Source organism: Chionomys nivalis, chromosome 19 (genome assembly GCF_950005125.1).
Source record: "Chionomys nivalis chromosome 19, mChiNiv1.1, whole genome shotgun sequence".
Classification (NCBI taxonomy): Eukaryota; Metazoa; Chordata; class Mammalia; order Rodentia; family Cricetidae; genus Chionomys; species Chionomys nivalis.
Genome location: NC_080104.1, coordinates 23,126,208 through 23,146,173, shown reverse-complemented (window position 1 = coordinate 23,146,173; position 19,966 = coordinate 23,126,208). Strand labels below are relative to the sequence as shown.

Sequence of the window (19,966 nt, the reverse complement as noted above, 5' to 3'; positions counted from 1 at the left end):
TTTATATTCTAGTAGCAAAGACAACCAAAGCTGGATTTGAAACATTAAATTTAAGATATTATAAATTTGGTTCCAAATCATTACAATAAAGCAAATGTTTCAATAAAGGTGCACAAAAGTTCTCGGTTTCCTAGTGCATATAGAAGTTGTACTTATATTATACTGTAATTGATACTATGCAATAGCATTATATCTTAGAATTGCTTTAGTGAAAAAGATCCTAATGATCATCTGAGTTGTTGGAAAAATGATACCAACTGGAGTGCTTGACACAGGATTCAATTTGTGAATGTGTGTTGTTATCTGTGAAGCTCTGTATGAGCTATATCCAAATGAAAATCATTGAAATCAGATGAGATGTGTGCAATGGGCAACACAGCTCAGAGTAAGAGCAATGAGAATCTCAAAAAAAACTGGGTGCTTTTTCCAGTGTTATAGAACAAGTTACCTTTAGTATCATTGGTTTATGGCAACTCTGCTTATTAGAATTCTCTGGTTCAAGTATTGGATTGAGCTTGGCATATCTGATGTGATACACAATGCTCCATCTTTCAGGTCATCATGGGGATACATGATTTAATATAGCTTCACTCATATGCCTGCTAGATAGTGGCAGTCTCATCATCAGTGAGGCTACCCTGGGCTATTTAACATCACAGTATCAGTTCAAGACCATCACAATAGAAACTGTAAGCCCTCTTGAGGCATGGTGTCAGAAGTCACACAATGCTTCCAATACAGCGCAATCAGTGTCATAAGTTAGACCTATTTAAGAGATGAAGGGATAAAGTTCACTTCTTGATGGGAAGGGTTAAATGGAATTTGTACATTTTTTTTCTTACCAACTGTGGATGGAGAGTTATTATCTCACAGTGTCCAGTCATTGACTACGGCTCATATAGGATGCGATGAAGGCAGCTACTTTCCCACTGTTAGGGAGCAGTATATTTACAACTGAAAAGTACATTCTGAACTGAGGGAATAGCCAGCACAGCATGCCAACATGAGCCAACAAGGGGCTCATTGTAGATGGAAAAGACATGCAAAAATGGGTGTTTAAGAGATGGTAGTAGAGAGACAATTGGAGGCAAAACAGTACAGGGGTTGTAGACCACTGTAAAGACTTGGCATTTTACTGTGAGCTGGAGGTGGGCAATGAAAAATTAAAAAGACAAAAAAATTGACAATTTTTTTTTGTGTGTGTGAGTGATATAATTTGACACTAGAATATTTATGGCCTCCCTGGGTTGGACTTGAGAGAGGAGGCAAAATGGAAACAATAAACCCAGCAACAAATTGAGTCAAGCAAGAGATGGTGGTGATTTAGAAGTTGAGGGCAGACCCGACAGCATTTTCTGCAATAATTTGTTGACTTAATAATGCAGAGAACACATTCTAGGATTGCTGGTCGTCGTCCCTAACAGGCTTTCAGTTTTCTTTTTAAAATTACATTTATTTATTTTTCTGTATCTTCTCCCTCATCAAGCACTTGAAAATGATTCAATAAACATGTATTGATGTGGGTCTTTCTACTGGAATGAACATAATTAAGAAAGAGACATTGAATCTTTCGGAGATTATCATTAAATGATGGCTGAAGCCAGAGGCAAACAGATGAGTTTATTTAGAGCCCCTGGTTACTCCTCAAATTTATCTGTCTGCTTGGTTCTGGAGGACAGCAACTGGATTATAGCTAAAATAGCGTACCTGGAAGAAAAAGCTTCCCTAAAACTGCCAAAAAATAAAAAAGTCATTAAGTTGATGGAATATTTTTTTTCATTAAGTCTTCACTAAATGTTAAGCAGCGAATCAGAGATTCAAAAAAACATAAAGTGTTCAAAAGGCACCAAGAATTCTAATGTGGCATTGCAAGGGTTAACCTCATACAAAAGGAATGCGAGATGAATTTATCAGCTAATATGGCAGTGCTGAGTGGGAATGTTAATGATCAGCAAAGCACACAGCATTCTTGAAACGAAGTAATGTATGTTTTAATTATTTTTTCTGTGTGTACGCACATACATGTAGGTCAGAAGACAACTTGTGAAAGTCTGTTATCTCCTGCCACATGGGAGATGTGGGTCAAGCTCAGACTTTCAGGCATGGTATTAAACACCCTTACCAGTTGATATAGCTTGTTGGTCCCCAGTTTCTCGGTGATTAATTATAAACCTGCTTTATAGAATGAAAGGGTCACTGTTAATTCCAGTGTTAATTCCACTATCTTCTTTGTGGTTCCCAAATTACTGGTGGTTGAAATAAATCACTCATAAGCAAAATATTTCATGTTAATGTTACTCTTTTTAAAGTTATATGTATGTGTATATATACATATATGTTTATGTTTGTGCATGTATGCATATACATACACATATATAACCTCTCTATATAAAATATATGTATATCATATCTTTAGATCTGATTTTTATAACACCATAGACATGTTATAGGGCAGCTTTATTATGTATTGTTTTAAAACACATTAGAAACTGAGTCTGGTACTTTGTACCATAATCCTAGCACTCAGTAGGATAAAATTGGACGAATCCTATGACTTTCTTTTACAATAAAAAGAATATTTAAAAAGAAAATCAGTAGTGGGGCCAGAGATATGACTCAGCAGTTAAGAGCACCTGTTGCTCTTCCAGAACACCCATTTCCCAGAACCTAAGAAGATGCTTCGAAATCACTTGAATTTCGGTTCTGGCTCCAATAGATCCAATATGTTTGGCCTCTGTGGGAACCTGCACTCATGTGCAAATACTCACGTGCAAACACACACCTACACATATTTTAAAATAATAAAAATTTAAATACATTCTAGAAATCCCTAGCCTCGGAATAAGAGAAAAAGCTTTGCTTTTTACTCTGACTTAAAACCACTTTCCTAAGTTCACTGCATTGTTTTCCTTCTCCATGAAACTAAGTGTTGAGGAAAGACCAGTGGTGTTGAGCCATCACCCTCAAGACCCACCCACTGCCAATTTTTGAAGCTCTCCGTGTGATGTGAATGAATAATAAGGGTTGAAAAACAATGCATTAAATGGTCACTTAGGTAACAGCAAAACTCTGGCTTTATAATTTGGGTAGCCATAGTATCAATGACTACAGATAGTAAAGTCTCAGGATTTACAGGGTCCCAAAATGCAGAGACTGTAATCAAAGACTTTCTACGCAAAATTAAGAACAGTTTCTCATCTGAACTCTCTAAATCTGTATATCATAAGCAACTTAAAACAAGAACCACTTATACATAATTATTTGAGTGCAATATATGTTTAAAGAAATAATGTCAATTACTTAAGCCTTAGAAACAAACCATTAGAAAGTTGATTTCTTCAGAAGACATTCTGCTGGGAGAAAGCTACTCGCTGTTAGCTGTCGTCTGCTCAAAACTTTCTTTTTTTCTACCATGACGCTGGGTAAAGAAGATATAACTCTTCCTGTGAAGGATATATAATCAGAAACCCTATATTCAAAGTTACCGTTGTAATTTTTGATTTTTAAGTAAGTGGGCTCAATAAACTAAGTGGTAATAAACTTTCTAAATTTTAACCCATTGTATTAAAAATAGCTTATTGAGATATATGAGAAAGGATGGTTGATTCATAGAGGAATAAAATGGAACATCTACTTGTACTGATCTTTCTTAAGATTAAATCCACAATATCCTGAAACAGTTTTGAAACATTTCACTACAAATTTTGCCAATTTTTTAAAAGCTAAACAATTTTTATAACAATCAGCAGTTACTTTCTCCTTCAATTTCAATGTGTAATTTTAAGCAATAGAGGATATATACAAATGCTCTATTTTTTAAAGAATAAATTTCAAAATTACAACAGCACTGTGATCCAAAAATCATCCATGTAGATGCTTAGAAAATTGGATAAAGAATTCAAATAAATATTAAGTTATAAAGTAAACACAATTAGAGTCCTTATTCTTACATTCTATTGCATTTTCTGTGCACTTTTAAATCCTTGGGGTCAGAAAAATGTTCTCCTTCTTTTAGCCAGCCTAGTAATAGCAAGAAAGACATGTGCAGGTGACAGCTAATAGCTAACACTGATGAATGTAGGTGTAGCCAACAAAGAATCCACTGGTTGTGCGGAATTTCTGCAAGCGTAGCTGTGTTTAAAGACTATTTGAAAAAAATTACATAATGTACAGAAAGACATTATGAAAGGGAAATGTATAATTTTCAGTAGAATGTGGATACCTATATCATCCTTGCATCTATTTCTGACTTTATGGGTATGTTATTCTATTATATCTTTACATTTCACACGTATTTCAGTGTATGATGTTTCCCATATAAATGACAACCTAAGCTTCACATTAAAAAAAACAACAACAACACAGTCACACCTTTTCTTGCATCATGAAAATTATGACAGAGGAATAATAGTGTGATGGTCAGAACAGTGAAGATGTTTAAAAACATGTCCAATGCAGCACAGGACAACAATTTCCCTTCTCATTAGCTCAACCACCTATCAGTTTGTTTTACAGTATAACCTTGAAATCAATCAGAAATGTGGGCTGTGCATTAAAGAACTTTAGACAGTGAAAGTGAGACTTGGAAAGTTTGAAAATACAGGTAATACATATTAGAGGTTTTTTTTTTTTTTTTTTTTTTTTTTTTTTTTTTTTTTTTTTGGTTTTTCGAGACAGGGTTTCTCTGTGGTTTTGGAGCCTGTCCTGGAACTAGCTCTGTAGACCAGGCTGGTCTCGAACTCACAGAGATCCGCCTGCCTCTGCCTCCCAAGTGCTGGGATTAAAGGCGTGCGCCACCACCGCCCGGTGTAGAGGTTTTATAATAATGGTTAGGGATATGCTAATAATTGGAAACCAACCAAAAGTTTTATAGGGTTGGAGATGTAGCTCAGTTACTCATGTTTATAGAGCATGAACAAAGCCTTGAGTTCAGTCACCGGCACTATATAAACTGGCCAGATGGCCCATGCCTGCAATCCCAACACCCAGCAAGTAGAGGCAGGTGTATCAGAAGTTTTCATGGTCATCCTCAACTGCATAGGGAGTTCAAGGCCAGCTTGATCCAGGTGGGAGCCTGGCCCCTCAAATAAAGGAGTTCTCAGTCATAAAATTGCAAGGCATTTTATGAAATGCTATATACTTTAGCATCAGAATGACATCTCTCTTTTGTGACTCAACTTTTAATAGTAACCAGATGTAGAACTTGACAGCTCCTCTCTCACCTTTTCAGATCATCTCTCCTACCACTTGCTCCAAATTCTGCTGTCTTTCTGCCAGATTTAGTACATTGTATTTTGTATTTTCTTTGAAATCAGAAAAAGCATGTTAAACCGTGTTTAGTATTTCATACATTATTGTGCATAAGATAAACTCATTACAGGAGTGCTACTTTAGAAAAGGGCAAAAGGAGATAAAGTCTCAAGAGGATACACATGAAAAAGGCATGGGGCATATTGAGGAGGAGCACAGGGAAGAGTCAAGGATTGTCACTTAGGAATCAGTTAGTTACCTCTGCCTGGGGCTAGTGAAGGTCGGCCATGCAATCACTGTACAGAAGAAAGCAAATGAACACATTTTTCTAAAAATGTCTTGTAAATTTTCCATGATCTTTGGAGACTAGCAACTTTGTATTGAATTCACACTTTGCATTTGACAGTCAGAGTACAATGATGTTAATTTCTTGAGTAATGAACTCTCTTTACATATACATAAATATGTAACTTTGTCTCCTTTGAGGTCTTGGTTACAGTAAAGTTCTTTTCCTTTAAGATATTGGATTCATTTCTTGGACATAGATTCATCATGTGGAAGTCATAAGTGCTAGACTCCATCTTGAGAGGACAGTTATTTCATCAAAGTCAACCTGCCTTCCAGAGCTAATAACACAGTTGTGGTGTTTTAAAACATGTCAGCTTCTTAAGAGTATCTTCTTCTTTAAACTTTGACCAGTTGAGATAAATGTTTTTCATTTTGGCCTTGATTGATTATTACACACACACACAGAGAGACACACACACACACACAATAAAAGAATACAGCTAATGAAATAAATTGTTTGCTACATGCCTATGATTATTTAGAATTATACTTTGAAACAGTTATACTAGAAGTAAAACTACGTTTAGTTTTAAAATTTAATTTGACATGGAAAGATATGAATGGGAGATATACAAAAATTTGAAGTGACCAACATTCTGAAATTTTCTATTAAAATTGGTCATAATTGTTACCTAATGGTTCCCAAATATAGTCTGTTCCTTCTTGATATCAACCCACGAATATCAAAAAAAGGCAACACTATAGACACCAAAAAGGGACAGTGTAAACTGTACTCTGTAGCTTAAGCTGGACATCTAAGTGACAGAGAGAAACCATCACTGATCTCAAACACACTATCTGTGCACTTAACCCAGTGGCCTCAGGCATTAAGAAATGTAAAAGGCAAAACCAAAAGTACATAGAAACTAACACTAAGCCATGTGGTTGTTTATTTTCCCCCTTCAGGTTTAGGAGTCATTTTTAACACAAATAGTAACTTGTCTTAAATTCTAAACACACTCATACATACAGGTTTCCTAGCTGGAGAGTTTCCATGCCTGGGGGAGGGGAGGTGACAATTGGTGCATTCTATCCAGCGCACGTGTAATGATAATAAAGTTGATTGGTTGAGCCTTGAAGCTCCCCCCCACCTTTTCTCTCTTTCTATAGAGTAGTTCAGCAGGGGGTGACAGGGCTCTCCCTCATCGCCACCAGCTCTACTAACAAGACGTAGGTTGATACCATTTTTATTGTTCTGCTGGGGTGGGAAAGAAACCATATGCTTTAGCATTTTAAATGGTTACACCAAAGAGAAAATTGAAACATGCCCCCTCCCCCATCCTGCTGGACTTTGGGGTGGGTTTATTCTAAATATTCAGTGGACTTGGTTTTAGCTGAATGTCTCTCCTCCTGGACAAAGAGTCTTGAGGGGAAGAAATATTAAGGGCTTTAGAGGAGCATTGGACTAAGTGAAATGTGGAGTGGGAAGCTTACATCTGAAACCCACCCCTCCCCTGGATACCAGGCAAAGGCAGTGAGAGTCGGAACCAGCTGATGCCTCTTCCCGTTTCCAGGGTGAAATTTTCACAGCAGCTAATTCTAAAGGGAAGAAAAATCCCTTTCCAGCAGCGGAGAAGATCCTGTCACCCAACCCAAGCAATGTAACCTTTTAGGCAGGCTTTTTAGAGAAATCCGCATTTTAAAAGACAGCATTCACGGTCCAAACCACGGGCCTGGAATCAGAGCTGGTATGAAAATATGAAAAGCCTCTTTACACTCTGAGTGTTTGAAACGATCCGATGAACATAGCAAGTGTCTGCCAACGCTCAGCGGCTGCTGGTGCCGCTGCTGCCGCCGCCTTTCCTCTCGGAGGGCTGGACAGAGCTAGTCCTGATTTCAGCACCTCCGGCGCTGGACAGCTCCCTGCACGCCGCACCACCGCCTGCTTGCTTTTTTCCCACTCTCGCTTTGCATTACTGGAGATGCATCTAAATTACGTCCTGTTCAACAACAAGTAGATTTTTTTTTCCTGTACGGGAATTACAGTAGGCGATTCTCTCAATTAAACTGCATTTTCTTCTTTACGGACTTGGCTGTCAGGCGTATTTATCCCTATCTCCCCTCCACCCCCTTTGCAGGAACGAGTCTTTGGGAACGTGGTCCACCCAGGGATGTAAAACTGTGCTTACCGATGCATCCCATACGAAATGCTTATGTGATCGGCTCTCTACCTTCGCCATTTTGGCTCAGCAACCTAGAGAAATAGTAAGTAACAAAGGGAAAACACGGCTTTAATGCAAAGGCAGGGACATTGTGGCGAGTGTTTCTCCAGGGAACTGCATTTCAAAGGGGTAATAGGAAATTGTTGCAGGGTGGCAAAATCGGGTTCTTCTCCTCAGCTACAGTAGCTTGGAGGAATGAATTCTAGTTGGTGTGCGATAACTAAATTCTACTCAATTCTATGTCTTATAACTTGGTATTTCTGCAGTACAGTATTGAAGATGTACTCTGATATCACTAATATTCTGCAAACTTTCATATAAAAATAATTGCCAACTCAACGTTTATTTTAAAGCTGAAAGGCTGTTCTGGGGGAATTTGTGACAATGCTGTTAGGAGCAGAAGGAAGACCCCAGACACTACAGCTGAACACATTGCATATCTGCATTGGACATTTTCAGTACAGGTTTTCTGAGGGTGTCCTTGGATACATGTGTATTTTTAAATCAAATTAAGTTTTCATGGAGACGTGGTTGTTTGGAACTGTAAAAGCATTCCTTAAAAGCAAGTAGATTTTTGCAAAAGGAAAAAAAAGATAGTTTCTGACAGAAAGAGCTGTACAGAACAGTCCAAAAGAAAAATGATGTTTCACCAAATGTATTTTGACAAAATTTTACAGAAAATTGAAATGATAACTAATAAATGTTCTGATAAAATACGATTCCTGCCTAAATTTGGCCTAGACATCACTCCTTTTACTTGCTTTAATGATTCGTATGCCTAATAATTTGATACAAATTTTGTGGCACACTTAGTGTATTGCTTCAAACTTCTAATATAAAAATTCATGAAAAACGGCTGACTTCATTAGTTATGGTCATGTTACTGTCTAAGAAAAGAAGCCATTTGGATCAGTGGATGTTTGTACTATGTATATAAAAGATTTTAAAAGCTATAAGCTTATTTTTCAAGGTCATGGTTTTAGGGACTGATACTGGCACTATGGAAATTATCTCCACATACTTTGTTCATAAGAAAAATATCTGTGAAGATCCTAAGTATAGCATTCCATTTTTTTTTCTTATTCTTGGAAGCCAAGCAAGTAGAATTTAATGTGGGAATACTTGACTCAGAACAAAGTTGTCAAAAGTCAGAAAGTTTCAGTTTTTCAGTAACTGTGTACCATAGCATCATGATTTGTAAATAGGAGTAGCAAGGCAAATCGTACCAAGAATCATATGGTTAAATGATTAACTTGTACTTAGTTGGGGTGAGGGGCACAGCAAAAACCTGCTGCTTCCAATTACACTCAAAGGAAATTTCACCTGTGAATGATGATTCAGTTGTATTTTGGGGTCCTTGAAAAAACTTTAAGCAATGGGGCTGTAATCAAACATTTTAAACTCTGAAGACTTCATTACTTCACAGTGTGAGAGAAAGGGGAGCTAAACTTAGTCATTTTGGAGCTTGAGGATGTGTGAACCGAGTGTTCTGTGGTTAATTATCTGATAACTATAACAACTATTTATGCTGTTCTTGAGTGATAGCTTAGTTTCTCCGAGTTTAGATTTATTTTTATTCATGTCAAATTTCTCTTTCTTTTCTTTTTCCTTCTTAACTTAGGTCATGGAATCTTCTGGGACCCCTTCAGTAACTCTCATAGTAGGCAGTGGCCTCTCCTGCCTAGCCTTGATCACCTTGGCAGTTGTCTATGCAGCGCTATGGAGGTATGTAATGAATGAGTAGACTCGAGATAAAGAACTCGGTTTCGGTGTGTTAAAGTCTTCGTCACATGTTGAAAGCAGCATTTTAGAACTTCTGTAATTGAACTGGAACACAGGAACCATATTAGCTAACTTTATTCCCTTTACTTGTCTGTGGTAAGAATAGATAAATGGAACACACATGCCTACTTTTCTTCTAGCTGATATGATGGTAGATTTCAACAAGTTCTTCACATGTAAGCACAACTCTCATACGTTTCAAGTTCCTTTTCTGTGATATATTGTTTATATCCGTTGCTGTTGAACCTCAGTGCATAGTTTGTACAGTCAAAGTTCTCTCTGCAGGAATAGGATGTCAAGTTCTCGAGTACCAGACATGATTTCAGTATGTCCTGCACAATGAGTAAAGACTGCTCTGATGTTAAAAGCATTAAGAAAATCCCAATGTTCTTTACAAAAGGTCACATACTTTAGTGTTTGGTGTGAGTCAGATTTTGAGCAAGTTTGATGAAAGGATATCATACAAATAGGAAAGAATAGGAAAGGGAATTATTGGGAAATCATCTCTCATATTTTAAATTGCATCTATTTCATAGTCTTTTGAAATTTAATATTTTTTTCTGGGTAATTTCTAGGTAATTGTTTAGGATGCTAGTAAGAATTGGGCCTATGAGGTTTGGTGTGTCTATTCAGGTATTGACAACATATATGTATGTACCATATGACCAAGCTTTTAAATGGATTTTATAATTTTAACATTTAAAGGCATTATAACCATTGTCATTGTTAAGGTGGTCTAAAATGCAGTATTACAAATGCAGATAATTATCTATTATTTCCTGACTATTTGATATATTTAAAATTGCAAAAGTTGATGTGCCTACCTCAAAGCCTTTTATGTTTTCTTAGGGTTTTATACAATCATTTGAAAAATTAAAAGTCAATTACTATTTAATAAGAAATATTTATTTAGATTAATATTGATATTTAAATAAAACATTTCTATCCATTGTGGCTTTCACTCTCTTGAATAGAAGAATTAATTGTGAAAGATATTTAAGTAGTCAAAGACATTAGGATTTTCTTATGCTTTGTGAAAAAATGAAGTATGCATACATTCAGGCCTGGGTACATAACAGAAGTTCTTCATCGCTGCAATATTATGGTACAGCAGAGAAACACTGACATAATGGTGAAAAAGGAAATTTGAAAGATGCCTGCTATTGGGATGACATTGTTGATAACAGAATTGTATGTTCAAAACTCAATCAGGCTGTTGTGCTGTAAAAGCAAACTGACAGGCTTGAAGAATCCAACTTCCCATGAGTGAAGGACAATGCCTTTTTTAAAAACATGAAGCAATTGGCTAAGATATTAGGTAATCATAATAACATTATAATTCTTACCCCACTGGAGTCTAGAAGTAAATTCAGTTTTCAGCAGTTTCTGTTTAGGTGTCAATTCTACCTTCTATCATACCCCTCCTCCTCTTTCTCTTCACACACACACACACACACAAATAGCCAATATCAGTATATGATATGTTTGTTGACTGATCTGAATTTTTCTAAAATTCAGAAAAGACAGAACAGTCACTTACTACAATGAAATTCTAGGAATTTCTGAAAATCATCAAAGTGTCTATCAAAACCTATACTGATTTTGAGAATTACAGAAAAGAGTACCAAGCAACTGCACAAATCTGGATTCCTAAGACTTAAGTGGTCATTACTTCATCATCTATCCACCAGAGAATTGAAATAATAATTACTTCTTGAAAGAAGTCTGAAGACTCATGGGTTTCTCAATGGATCTTGGAGCAAGATCCATTCAAAGTGCTTCATAAACAGCACCAAGTACATAGAGCCTAAAACATTTTGATTTAGCTGTATGAGTGCTGGGAATCTTCCTGCCTTTTTCTCTAATAAAAACATTTGGGGTTATATTTTTTCTAGTGTTTTCTAAAATGAAGTATCATGCAAATTACTTTATAGTTGATATGCCGGTTTGAAACTTGGAGTTGCTCCATGTAGTGCTTTCCAGATGTTTCTTAACAACTAAGAAGGCTGAAAGTGTGGCTCAGTGGTGATGCCTGCCTTGCATTTGTGATCCACTTAATTTCAGTTCTCAGAGATATCACTTTCTTTGCTATTAACACTGCTGGTTATCATGATTATGTTGAGAAAGTTAATAATAATAATATATTAAGCTCTTTTCTCTCCATCTAGCTATACAACTAGTTAAAACACACTGTTGCATCAAAAAGCAGTCCAGCACATCCTCTCAGTCATAATAATAATAATGATGATAATAATAATACATTAAGCTATATTCTCTTCCTTTAGCCATACAACTAGCTAAAATACACTGTTACATCAAAAGACAATCCAACTTGTTCTCTTGGTCAACTTATTGACACAATTTTCACAAATTCACAAATTTTTTTAAAATATAAAATGTCATATGACAGCGTGGAAAGTGGTAACAATTCTTAACAGAATTTAAGGCAACAATATGACTCAATATTATTGAGAAAAGGAAGCATCTCAATAGCATTTGGGGCAGCCAGTTGGTCTTTTATATTACTCAGTCTGGGTTTTGTTTTGTTCTTCTGTTTATAAACAGAAAATGTCACTGAAATCCTTTTGATGGTGTCAAGATGTGTGTTTGTATCATCATGGAAGCCATTAACATCAGAAAAGATTTATAGCCTTCATCCACAAAAAAAAAAGAACAAGAGAATATTTGTTGCTACCTTTAGCAGCCCAGTGTATTATTTATCATATGTTTAGATATCCAGAATGCAGGAACAGTGGTCAACAACTCTTGAAGCCCATTTTATCAACCTAGATTAGTCCAATTTGTGAGGAAAATTTCTCTTAATTATGAAACCTAATTTTTGTGTTTTGGTGGGTTTTTTTTTTGTGTTTGTTTTTTTGTTTTGTTTTGTTTTTGTTCTTTTCTTTTTTTATTTTTTTTTATTTTTATTCTTTTTTAAAGTTTTTGTTCTTTTCAAGACAGGGTTTCTTTGTAGCTTGTCCTGGAACACGCTCTGTAGACCAGGCTGGCCTGAAACTCACGGAGATCCATTTGTCTCTGCCTCCCAAGGGTTGGGATTAAAGGTGTGCGCCACCACCTCCTGGCTTGGTGTTGTTGTTACTTTGCTTTAATTTCCTTAGTGTGTGACTGCTGCCTACACACTCTTGAAAGATAAAGTGAGAAAATGGAAAGAACGTTGTGAGATTATAACTTTCATGAAGTTCCTCTAGATCTTTGGTTTCTCCATCTATCATTGCACAGAAAATCCTATGCCTGCTATGGAATGAGGTCCCATGTTATAATACAAATATAACAGACCGAGATACACATCATGCACAAGGTTCTTTTACAGTATTGGTACTTAGTGGCAGTCACAGGGTACAGTTAAGCAAAATAACTGCTGCCCTTTCAGGGTAAACAGCTGGTGGAACCTTTGATTCTGAACAGCTTTTGCTGTTACTTACATTCTTAGTGCACTTTAAATCATATAATGAAAGGAGACAGAGACAGAATCCCACATTGGAAAACCAGACTACAACCCCAAGGTCCAAACCAGGAGCAGAAGGAGAGAGAGCACGAGCAAGGAACCCAGGGCCATGAGGGGTGCATCCACATACTGAGACAATGGGGATGTTCTTTCGGGAACTCACCAAGGCCAGCTGGACTGGGTCTGAAAAAGCATGGGATAAAACCGGACTCGCTGAACATAGCGGACATTGAGGACTGCTGAGAAGTCAAGAACAATGGCACTGGGTTTTGATCCTACTGCACACACTGGCTTTGTGGGAGCCTAGGCTGTTTGGATGTTCACCTTAATAGACCTGGAAGGAGGTGGGAGATCCTTGGACTCCCCACAGGGCAGGGAACCCTGACTGCTCTTAGGGCTGATGAGAGAGGGGGAGTTGATTGGGGGAGGGGGAGGGATATGGGAGGCAGTGGTGGGGAAGAGACAGAACTCATAATAAATAAATAAATTAATAAAAAAATAAATAAATCATATAACAGATATATAGATATAGATATATAGATATAAATTTCTTCCCAAGTGTAAAATATGGCTGTCACCAAGAGTATTCCAGTCTAATGGTAAATGATCACTTGAGATCATTTTTATATATAAAGACTTCTGCTACTTCTTTTTCTTGAAAGAGAGACTCAAGGACATAAGGAAGTGCCTAGCTACATAAAAATGCTTGAGTAGCTGCTGATGTCCATGGCTTCACAAAAAGTAATGCATCCTTCTAATATATAGGAGAGTTGCTTCAAAATCTGGGTGGGGTTTTACTGTTGGGTCTCAGTGTTTCTATTGGTTGATATAGATATTATAAATATGCATGTGCATATGTAAGAAAGTGATTATAATGATTAATGTAATTCTAAGAAATTACATTTACTAGGACAAAGGAAAGCATTGTTCTCATGTATGTACAAGTTAGGTTCTCTCAATTATGACATATCACAGAAAAAATAAGTCTAAAGGTTTCTTGCACATGCCATGTACTCTAAAATTGGGTACCTAAGGAAATATATATGAAAAATGGTTTTCAATATCTTTATATGAAACCTGGTGTCAAACTCCTTCTTTGAGATAATTTCACTGATTATATGACATGAAATTTGTCACATTTCTTTCTCTCTCTGACCAGGTACATCCGTTCTGAGAGGTCCATAATTCTAATTAACTTCTGCCTGTCTATCATCTCATCCAATATTCTCATACTCGTTGGACAGACCCAGACACACAATAAGGTATGATTGCTAATGCCTCTGATTCTATTTGTGCATTTGTTTCAGCATATAGTTGGTTACTGATTTGTCTAAGTATTTATTCGGAGTAACTATTGAAATACATGATTTTAATTATTCCTTTAGTTTCTGAATAAATGAATAACGAAATACAGCCCATTACAGTCAACAATCAGTCTTTGGTTGGCTTACAATTATTTAGTGCTGTAGACTGTATCATACTCAGAAAATGTGTTTAACGTGACAGCAAAGCTGTAAGTCTTGAAAGCATTGAGACACCAACAACCAATATTTTTTATTTATTGTCCCAATTGTGTAGCATTCAAATTGAATTCAGCATAATCTCTGTGTTTAGGTCTAATTTATTTGCATACCAATTACTAAAATGACTGTATCAATGAATTATAATCATAACACCACTGAAAATCTACCTCCAAAATGGCGTATACATAATAATCACAGAGTCTACAACTATGTCTAGCCCTTTGGGAAATTTTCTTTGCTGAAAGCATTGTGATACCTAAGCAAAATTGTAGCTATTTAAGCATATAACTACTTTTTGTTAGAGTGGAACTATATGTCCTAGTTTTGGGAATTGATGAATGTATATTGGTTGAATGTCCTTATTTTCTTCCATATGACTATCTTTACTGAACTGTTCTGCAGGAAACCCAGCCTCAAGTTAATTTGCCCAGGCCTCGTTGTCTTAGAAGTAATTAAAACAAATCTTATTGCAAACACCAAAACCAATAGTCAAAGTTAAACACTCCAATACTTCTTTTTAGAAGCTTTTTAAATTGATACTTATAACATGTATAAAGACTATGTCTGGTTACCTTGTTAACTTACAACCCTAAGATTCATAATTCCCACTCAAGGAATCTATTCGGAGTATAAATAGGGCCATGGAGGTATACCTTTCTCCTTGAACCACATTGCTCCAGACCAGAAAAACCCAAGGGTAAGCAGCTAGTCCTTAAGACAAACCCAAAAAACAACCTGTTAGTCTAGAAAATAAAAACTAGTTCCATGTTCTTGAGTTTTTAATACGTTTCTTGTTTTTTTTTCTTCACAAAGAAATAAAAGAATAGGAAATTTATTAAAATCTAGTACATGGCCTTGTTAGGAATAAGTAATGTAACTTCTTAGCAGAAATCGATAACAGAATGGAAATCAGAGAGACAGAAAGGAAGACTAGCGGTGAACAAGAGACCAATTAGAATAGGAAGGAAGGAAGAAGGCACAAAAGTACCTAAGTTGAAAAGATGAAGCTGAGCATATGTCTCAGATGAAAAGGAAGGATTGTTGGAAGAAGTGAAGGCGAAGGAAGCAGAGAGAAAGCAAAGGAGGAAGTGAAGTCTGTTACCATGCTTTCCTCCTGTTTGCATCCTCCCTGTGTGCTGGGCTGCAGATCCTCTTTGCTCACTTAGTCCCTAGTATTAGTTTCTTAACTGACTGTTTTTGAACTTCCCCATGCAAAAGAAGTGCTTCCCAGAGTCCAGGAACCAGGAAAAACAAATCAAGCCAGAATCTGTTTGAGATTGAGCCCACTTTGAAGGTTTCCATATAAAATGCTTACTTCCCATCACTTTTTACATCCTAAATTCTAGGGTTCTGCCTCTCATTGCACTGTGGAGAACAGCTATGTTCAGTAGGATATATGCTTTTAAAAACTATTTCATATGATGTAACAAGAAATTACTAGTACAACTAGTAGAATAGATCTTTCTATAATGTTTATTAAGAAATTTATTGTTAAGGTTCTGGCCTACATCTTGCCTCACCTATAGAAATACAAATCTAACCACATCCATAACTTACATTTTTATTGACTAAATTTTTAAAAGTGAAAATGAACAATTGAAATCATTGAAAGATGTTATATTTAACTCACTATACCTATAACATTACTATTTAACAATGTAATTAATATAAAATTATTAATAGAATATTTTATCACCTCAAGTCTTCATAATCTGGAGTATATTTTAATACTTAAATTGCCTCTCATTTGAACTAGCTACATCTCTATTTTTCAATGGTAACACATGGCTAATGACAACCATATTGTGATTGTGTAGATCCAAATGTCAACAATATTCAGAAGCTAGAATGTTCAAAAACAAATGAACAAAATAGTCTCTTTACATGTCCATTTTAGCCTTTTCAAGGTTTTTGTGTCTTCATTTTAAAAATAGTATCTTTTCTTGGTGCTTTCGAATATTTTGAATGTCAGAGGCAAGATAAGACAAGCCTTGCTTTCCTTTTCATTTCTGATTGTGAGAAATGGCTGGTGTGTGCTTATTAAAAACTAAAGAAAAGTTTTCTATGGTATGGTTTCTCCCCAGGAAACTAGCTATAGAATAGATTTCATGTGGTGTTGGAACCATAATGGGCTTGTTCCAGACTGACTATCCTAATTTTTGCTGCTAGTTATTGATGCTTGTGGGGAGGAGTGGCTAGTAGGTGGTGATGATCATGTGTTTTTTCTCTTATTCTACATTAATTTTGTGTTATTGGTTCTGCATTGATGTTCTTACAAGCTTAGGGCTATTAATATTAGAATTATGAGGAGATTAAAAATGGAAAAAAATGAAATTTTATTCTAAATCATTCTAAACAATATCAGATTTCCTAGGGGGAACAATTATGTATCTGATACATGTTTTGAGTCTAATTAAATTGAACATACTTGATTTTATATGTGTTTTGGTATGTGACATTGTTACCATACAACACGGAAAAAATGTGTATTTTTCATATAAATATAACCTATATAAACTCAAAGGAAGGAAAATTTAAAAATAGTGACTAGTAGCCAAATGTGTCTTGTTTTTGGGTTATCGGTAGGACTTCTTTGCTACTATAGATGATTTGTAATTGGTCTGATTCCTATGTTTGACTTTTCTGATAAGTTTTGACTAGTGCTTAAATATTCCCCATTTGAAAAAGAAATGGAAACGTAGGGGAAAGAATCTTGATGAGCAAATTATTTGGTACTACTATCTTGTCTACTTTGTGTGAAAACTGGCATTTCCTGCTGCTGTCCAGCATCATGCTGAAGGGTTGAAGTGTAGTTTCTCCGACTCTCTGTTGAAATACAATTGACCCGATTAGCACGCTGTGCTCTCTGCTTGCTTTTGAATTGGAGTAGAAACAATCCAAAATAATCCACTGTTTAAAAGACGAGTATAATCAATATTTAAACTAGAGATTCAATAGCTGGCAGTAAAATAAGGAATCAAAGGCACTATCTTATCTCCTCTTAAAAAGCTGTTGTAAAATTTAATTATAACTTGCTTCATTGTATTTTGAGCTTTTCTCATAAAGTATCTTGGCCCTTTGATCTCTTTATACATTTAAAAGCCTCAACAAGGATATTCACGTTTCACTCAAATTGACTGGCCATGAGTTTATATCATAAAAATGTCTGTGTAATTGTGTAGTTTTTATAGATTATTTTTTTGATGTTGTCTGTTACTTTGCAGTAAGCAATAAATGTTTCAGATACAGATAAACTCAGAAAATAGTTTACTTGTTCACCAAAATTCCCCCAAATATTTTTGTTTTGTTGCAAAAGTGTGTGATATGCTTCATCATTCCAAAGATTTCACAGAACTCAAGAGAAGGAAGCAAAGTTGGACAAAATTATTTTTGTTGACTACAAGAAGTTAAGTGTATCTGAAGATAGCTCAGGGTTTGCATCTTAACCCCACTACTGGGTTAAAATGAAATATCACACACCCAGAGTGAGTAGAACAATCCTTGTTAACAAATCAGGAACAAAACTTGTTCTGGAGACTCAGGCAGAAAGCAGGTCTTTTATATTTTGATACTTTGCCCATGATCTGTATGGAAATATTCTCTGAAATTGGCATAGCACATTCTATAACAGAATTCTGTGGCCTTTAGTCACCAAGACTCAATCAGAAATATACCTAATCTTCTGTTCCTCCTTTGGGTCGTGAGACTTCAGTCCGGTGCTCCAATGTGGGTCTCTGTCTCTATCTTCTTTCATCGCCTGATGAAGGTTAATATTCAGGAAGATGCTTATATGTTTTTCTTTGGATTCACCTTCTTATTTAAATTCTCTAGGATCACGAATTATAGTCTCAATGTCCTTTATTTATGGCTAGAAACCAAATATGAGTGAGTACATACCATGTTCCTCTTTTTGGGCTGGCTTAACTCACTCAGGATAGTGTTTTCAATTTCCATCCATTTGTATGCAAAATTCAAGAAGTCATTGTTTTTTACTGCTAAGTAGTACTCTAATATGTATATATTCCATACTTTCTTCATCCATTCTTCCATTGAAGGGCATCTAGGTTGTTTCCAGGTTCTGGCTATTACAAACAATGCTGCTATGAACATAGTTGAGCATATACTTGTGTTGTATGATAGGGCATCTCTTGGGTATATTCCCAAGAGTGGTATTGCTGGGTCCAGGGGTAGGTTGATCCCAACTTTCCTGAGAAACTGCCATACTGCTTTCCAAAGTGGTTGCACAAGTTTGCATTCCCACCAGCAATGGATGAATGTACCCCTTTCTCCACAACCTCTCCAGCAAAGGCTATCATTGGTGTTTTTGATTTTAGCCATTCTGACAGGTGTAAGATGGTATCTTAATGTTGTCTTGATTTGCATTTCCCTGATCGCTAAGGAAGTTGAGCATGATCTTAAGTGTCTTTTGGCCATTTGAACTTCTTCTGTTGAGAATTCTCTGTTCAGCTCAGTGCCCCATTTTATAATTGGATTGATTAACCTTTTACGGTCTAGTTTCTTGAATTCTTTATATATTTTGGAGATCAGACCTTTGTCAGTTGCGGGGTTGGTGAAGATCTTCTCCCAGTCAGTGGGTTGCCTTTCTGTCTTAGTGACAGTGTCCTTTGCTTTACAGAAGCTTCTCAGTCTCAGGAGGTCCCATTTATTCAATGATGTCCTTAGTGTCTGTGCTGCTGGGGTTGTATGTAGGAAGTGTTCTCCTGTGCCCATGTGTTGTAGAGTACTTCCCACTTTCTCTTCTATCAGGTTCAGTGTGTTCGGACTGATATTGAGGTCTTTAATCCATTTGGACTTGAGTTTTGTGCATGGTGATAGATATGGATCTATTTTCAGGACCGCAAGGGGTGCACCCACACACTGAGATAATGGGGATGTTCTATCGGGAACTCACCAAGGCCAGCTGGCCGGGGTCTGAAAAAGCATGGGACAAAACCGGACTCGCTGAACATAGCGGACAATGAGGACTACTGAGAACTCATGAACAATGGCAATGGGTTTTTGATCCTATTGCACGTACTGGCTTTGTGGGAGCCCAGGTAGTTTGGATGCTCACCTTACTAGACCTGGGTGGAGGTGGGTGGTCCTTGGACCTCCCACAGGGCAGGGAACCCTGATTGCTCTTTGGGCTGAGGAGGGAGGAAGACTTGATTGGGGGAGGGGGAGGGAAATGGGAGACGGTGGCGGGGAAGAGGCAGAAATCTTTAAGAAATAAATAAAAAAATAAAAAAATAAAGGAAATTCCGTACTCTATGAAATCAAAATTTTAAAGATTACAATATGGTTAATTCCTCTTACTCTATTGCAGAAAGACTGAAGACTTAGACTCAGTAAGCAGACTACTTAGTGTCACAGAATTTTTATTAGAAAAGTTAAAAGGAGAATTTTATTCTCTTAAAGGATTATTTTATAACATT

General features: G+C 36.4%; 1 protein-coding gene across 5 annotated transcripts in view; it reads left to right on the top strand.

Moving 5' to 3' along the window:
* The window catches only part of Adgrb3 (adhesion G protein-coupled receptor B3), a 721,645-nt gene that overhangs the window by 556,994 nt on the left and 144,685 nt on the right, over nt 1–19,966 (top strand). For all 5 annotated transcript variants that reach the window (XM_057752036.1, XM_057752035.1, XM_057752037.1 and 2 more), the window contains 3 exons: nt 7,677–7,803; nt 9,382–9,485; nt 14,168–14,270. In XM_057752036.1, coding sequence (XP_057608019.1) covers nt 7,677–7,803; nt 9,382–9,485; nt 14,168–14,270 — 334 coding nt within the window. The remainder of the gene's footprint in view (nt 1–7,676; nt 7,804–9,381; nt 9,486–14,167; nt 14,271–19,966) is intronic.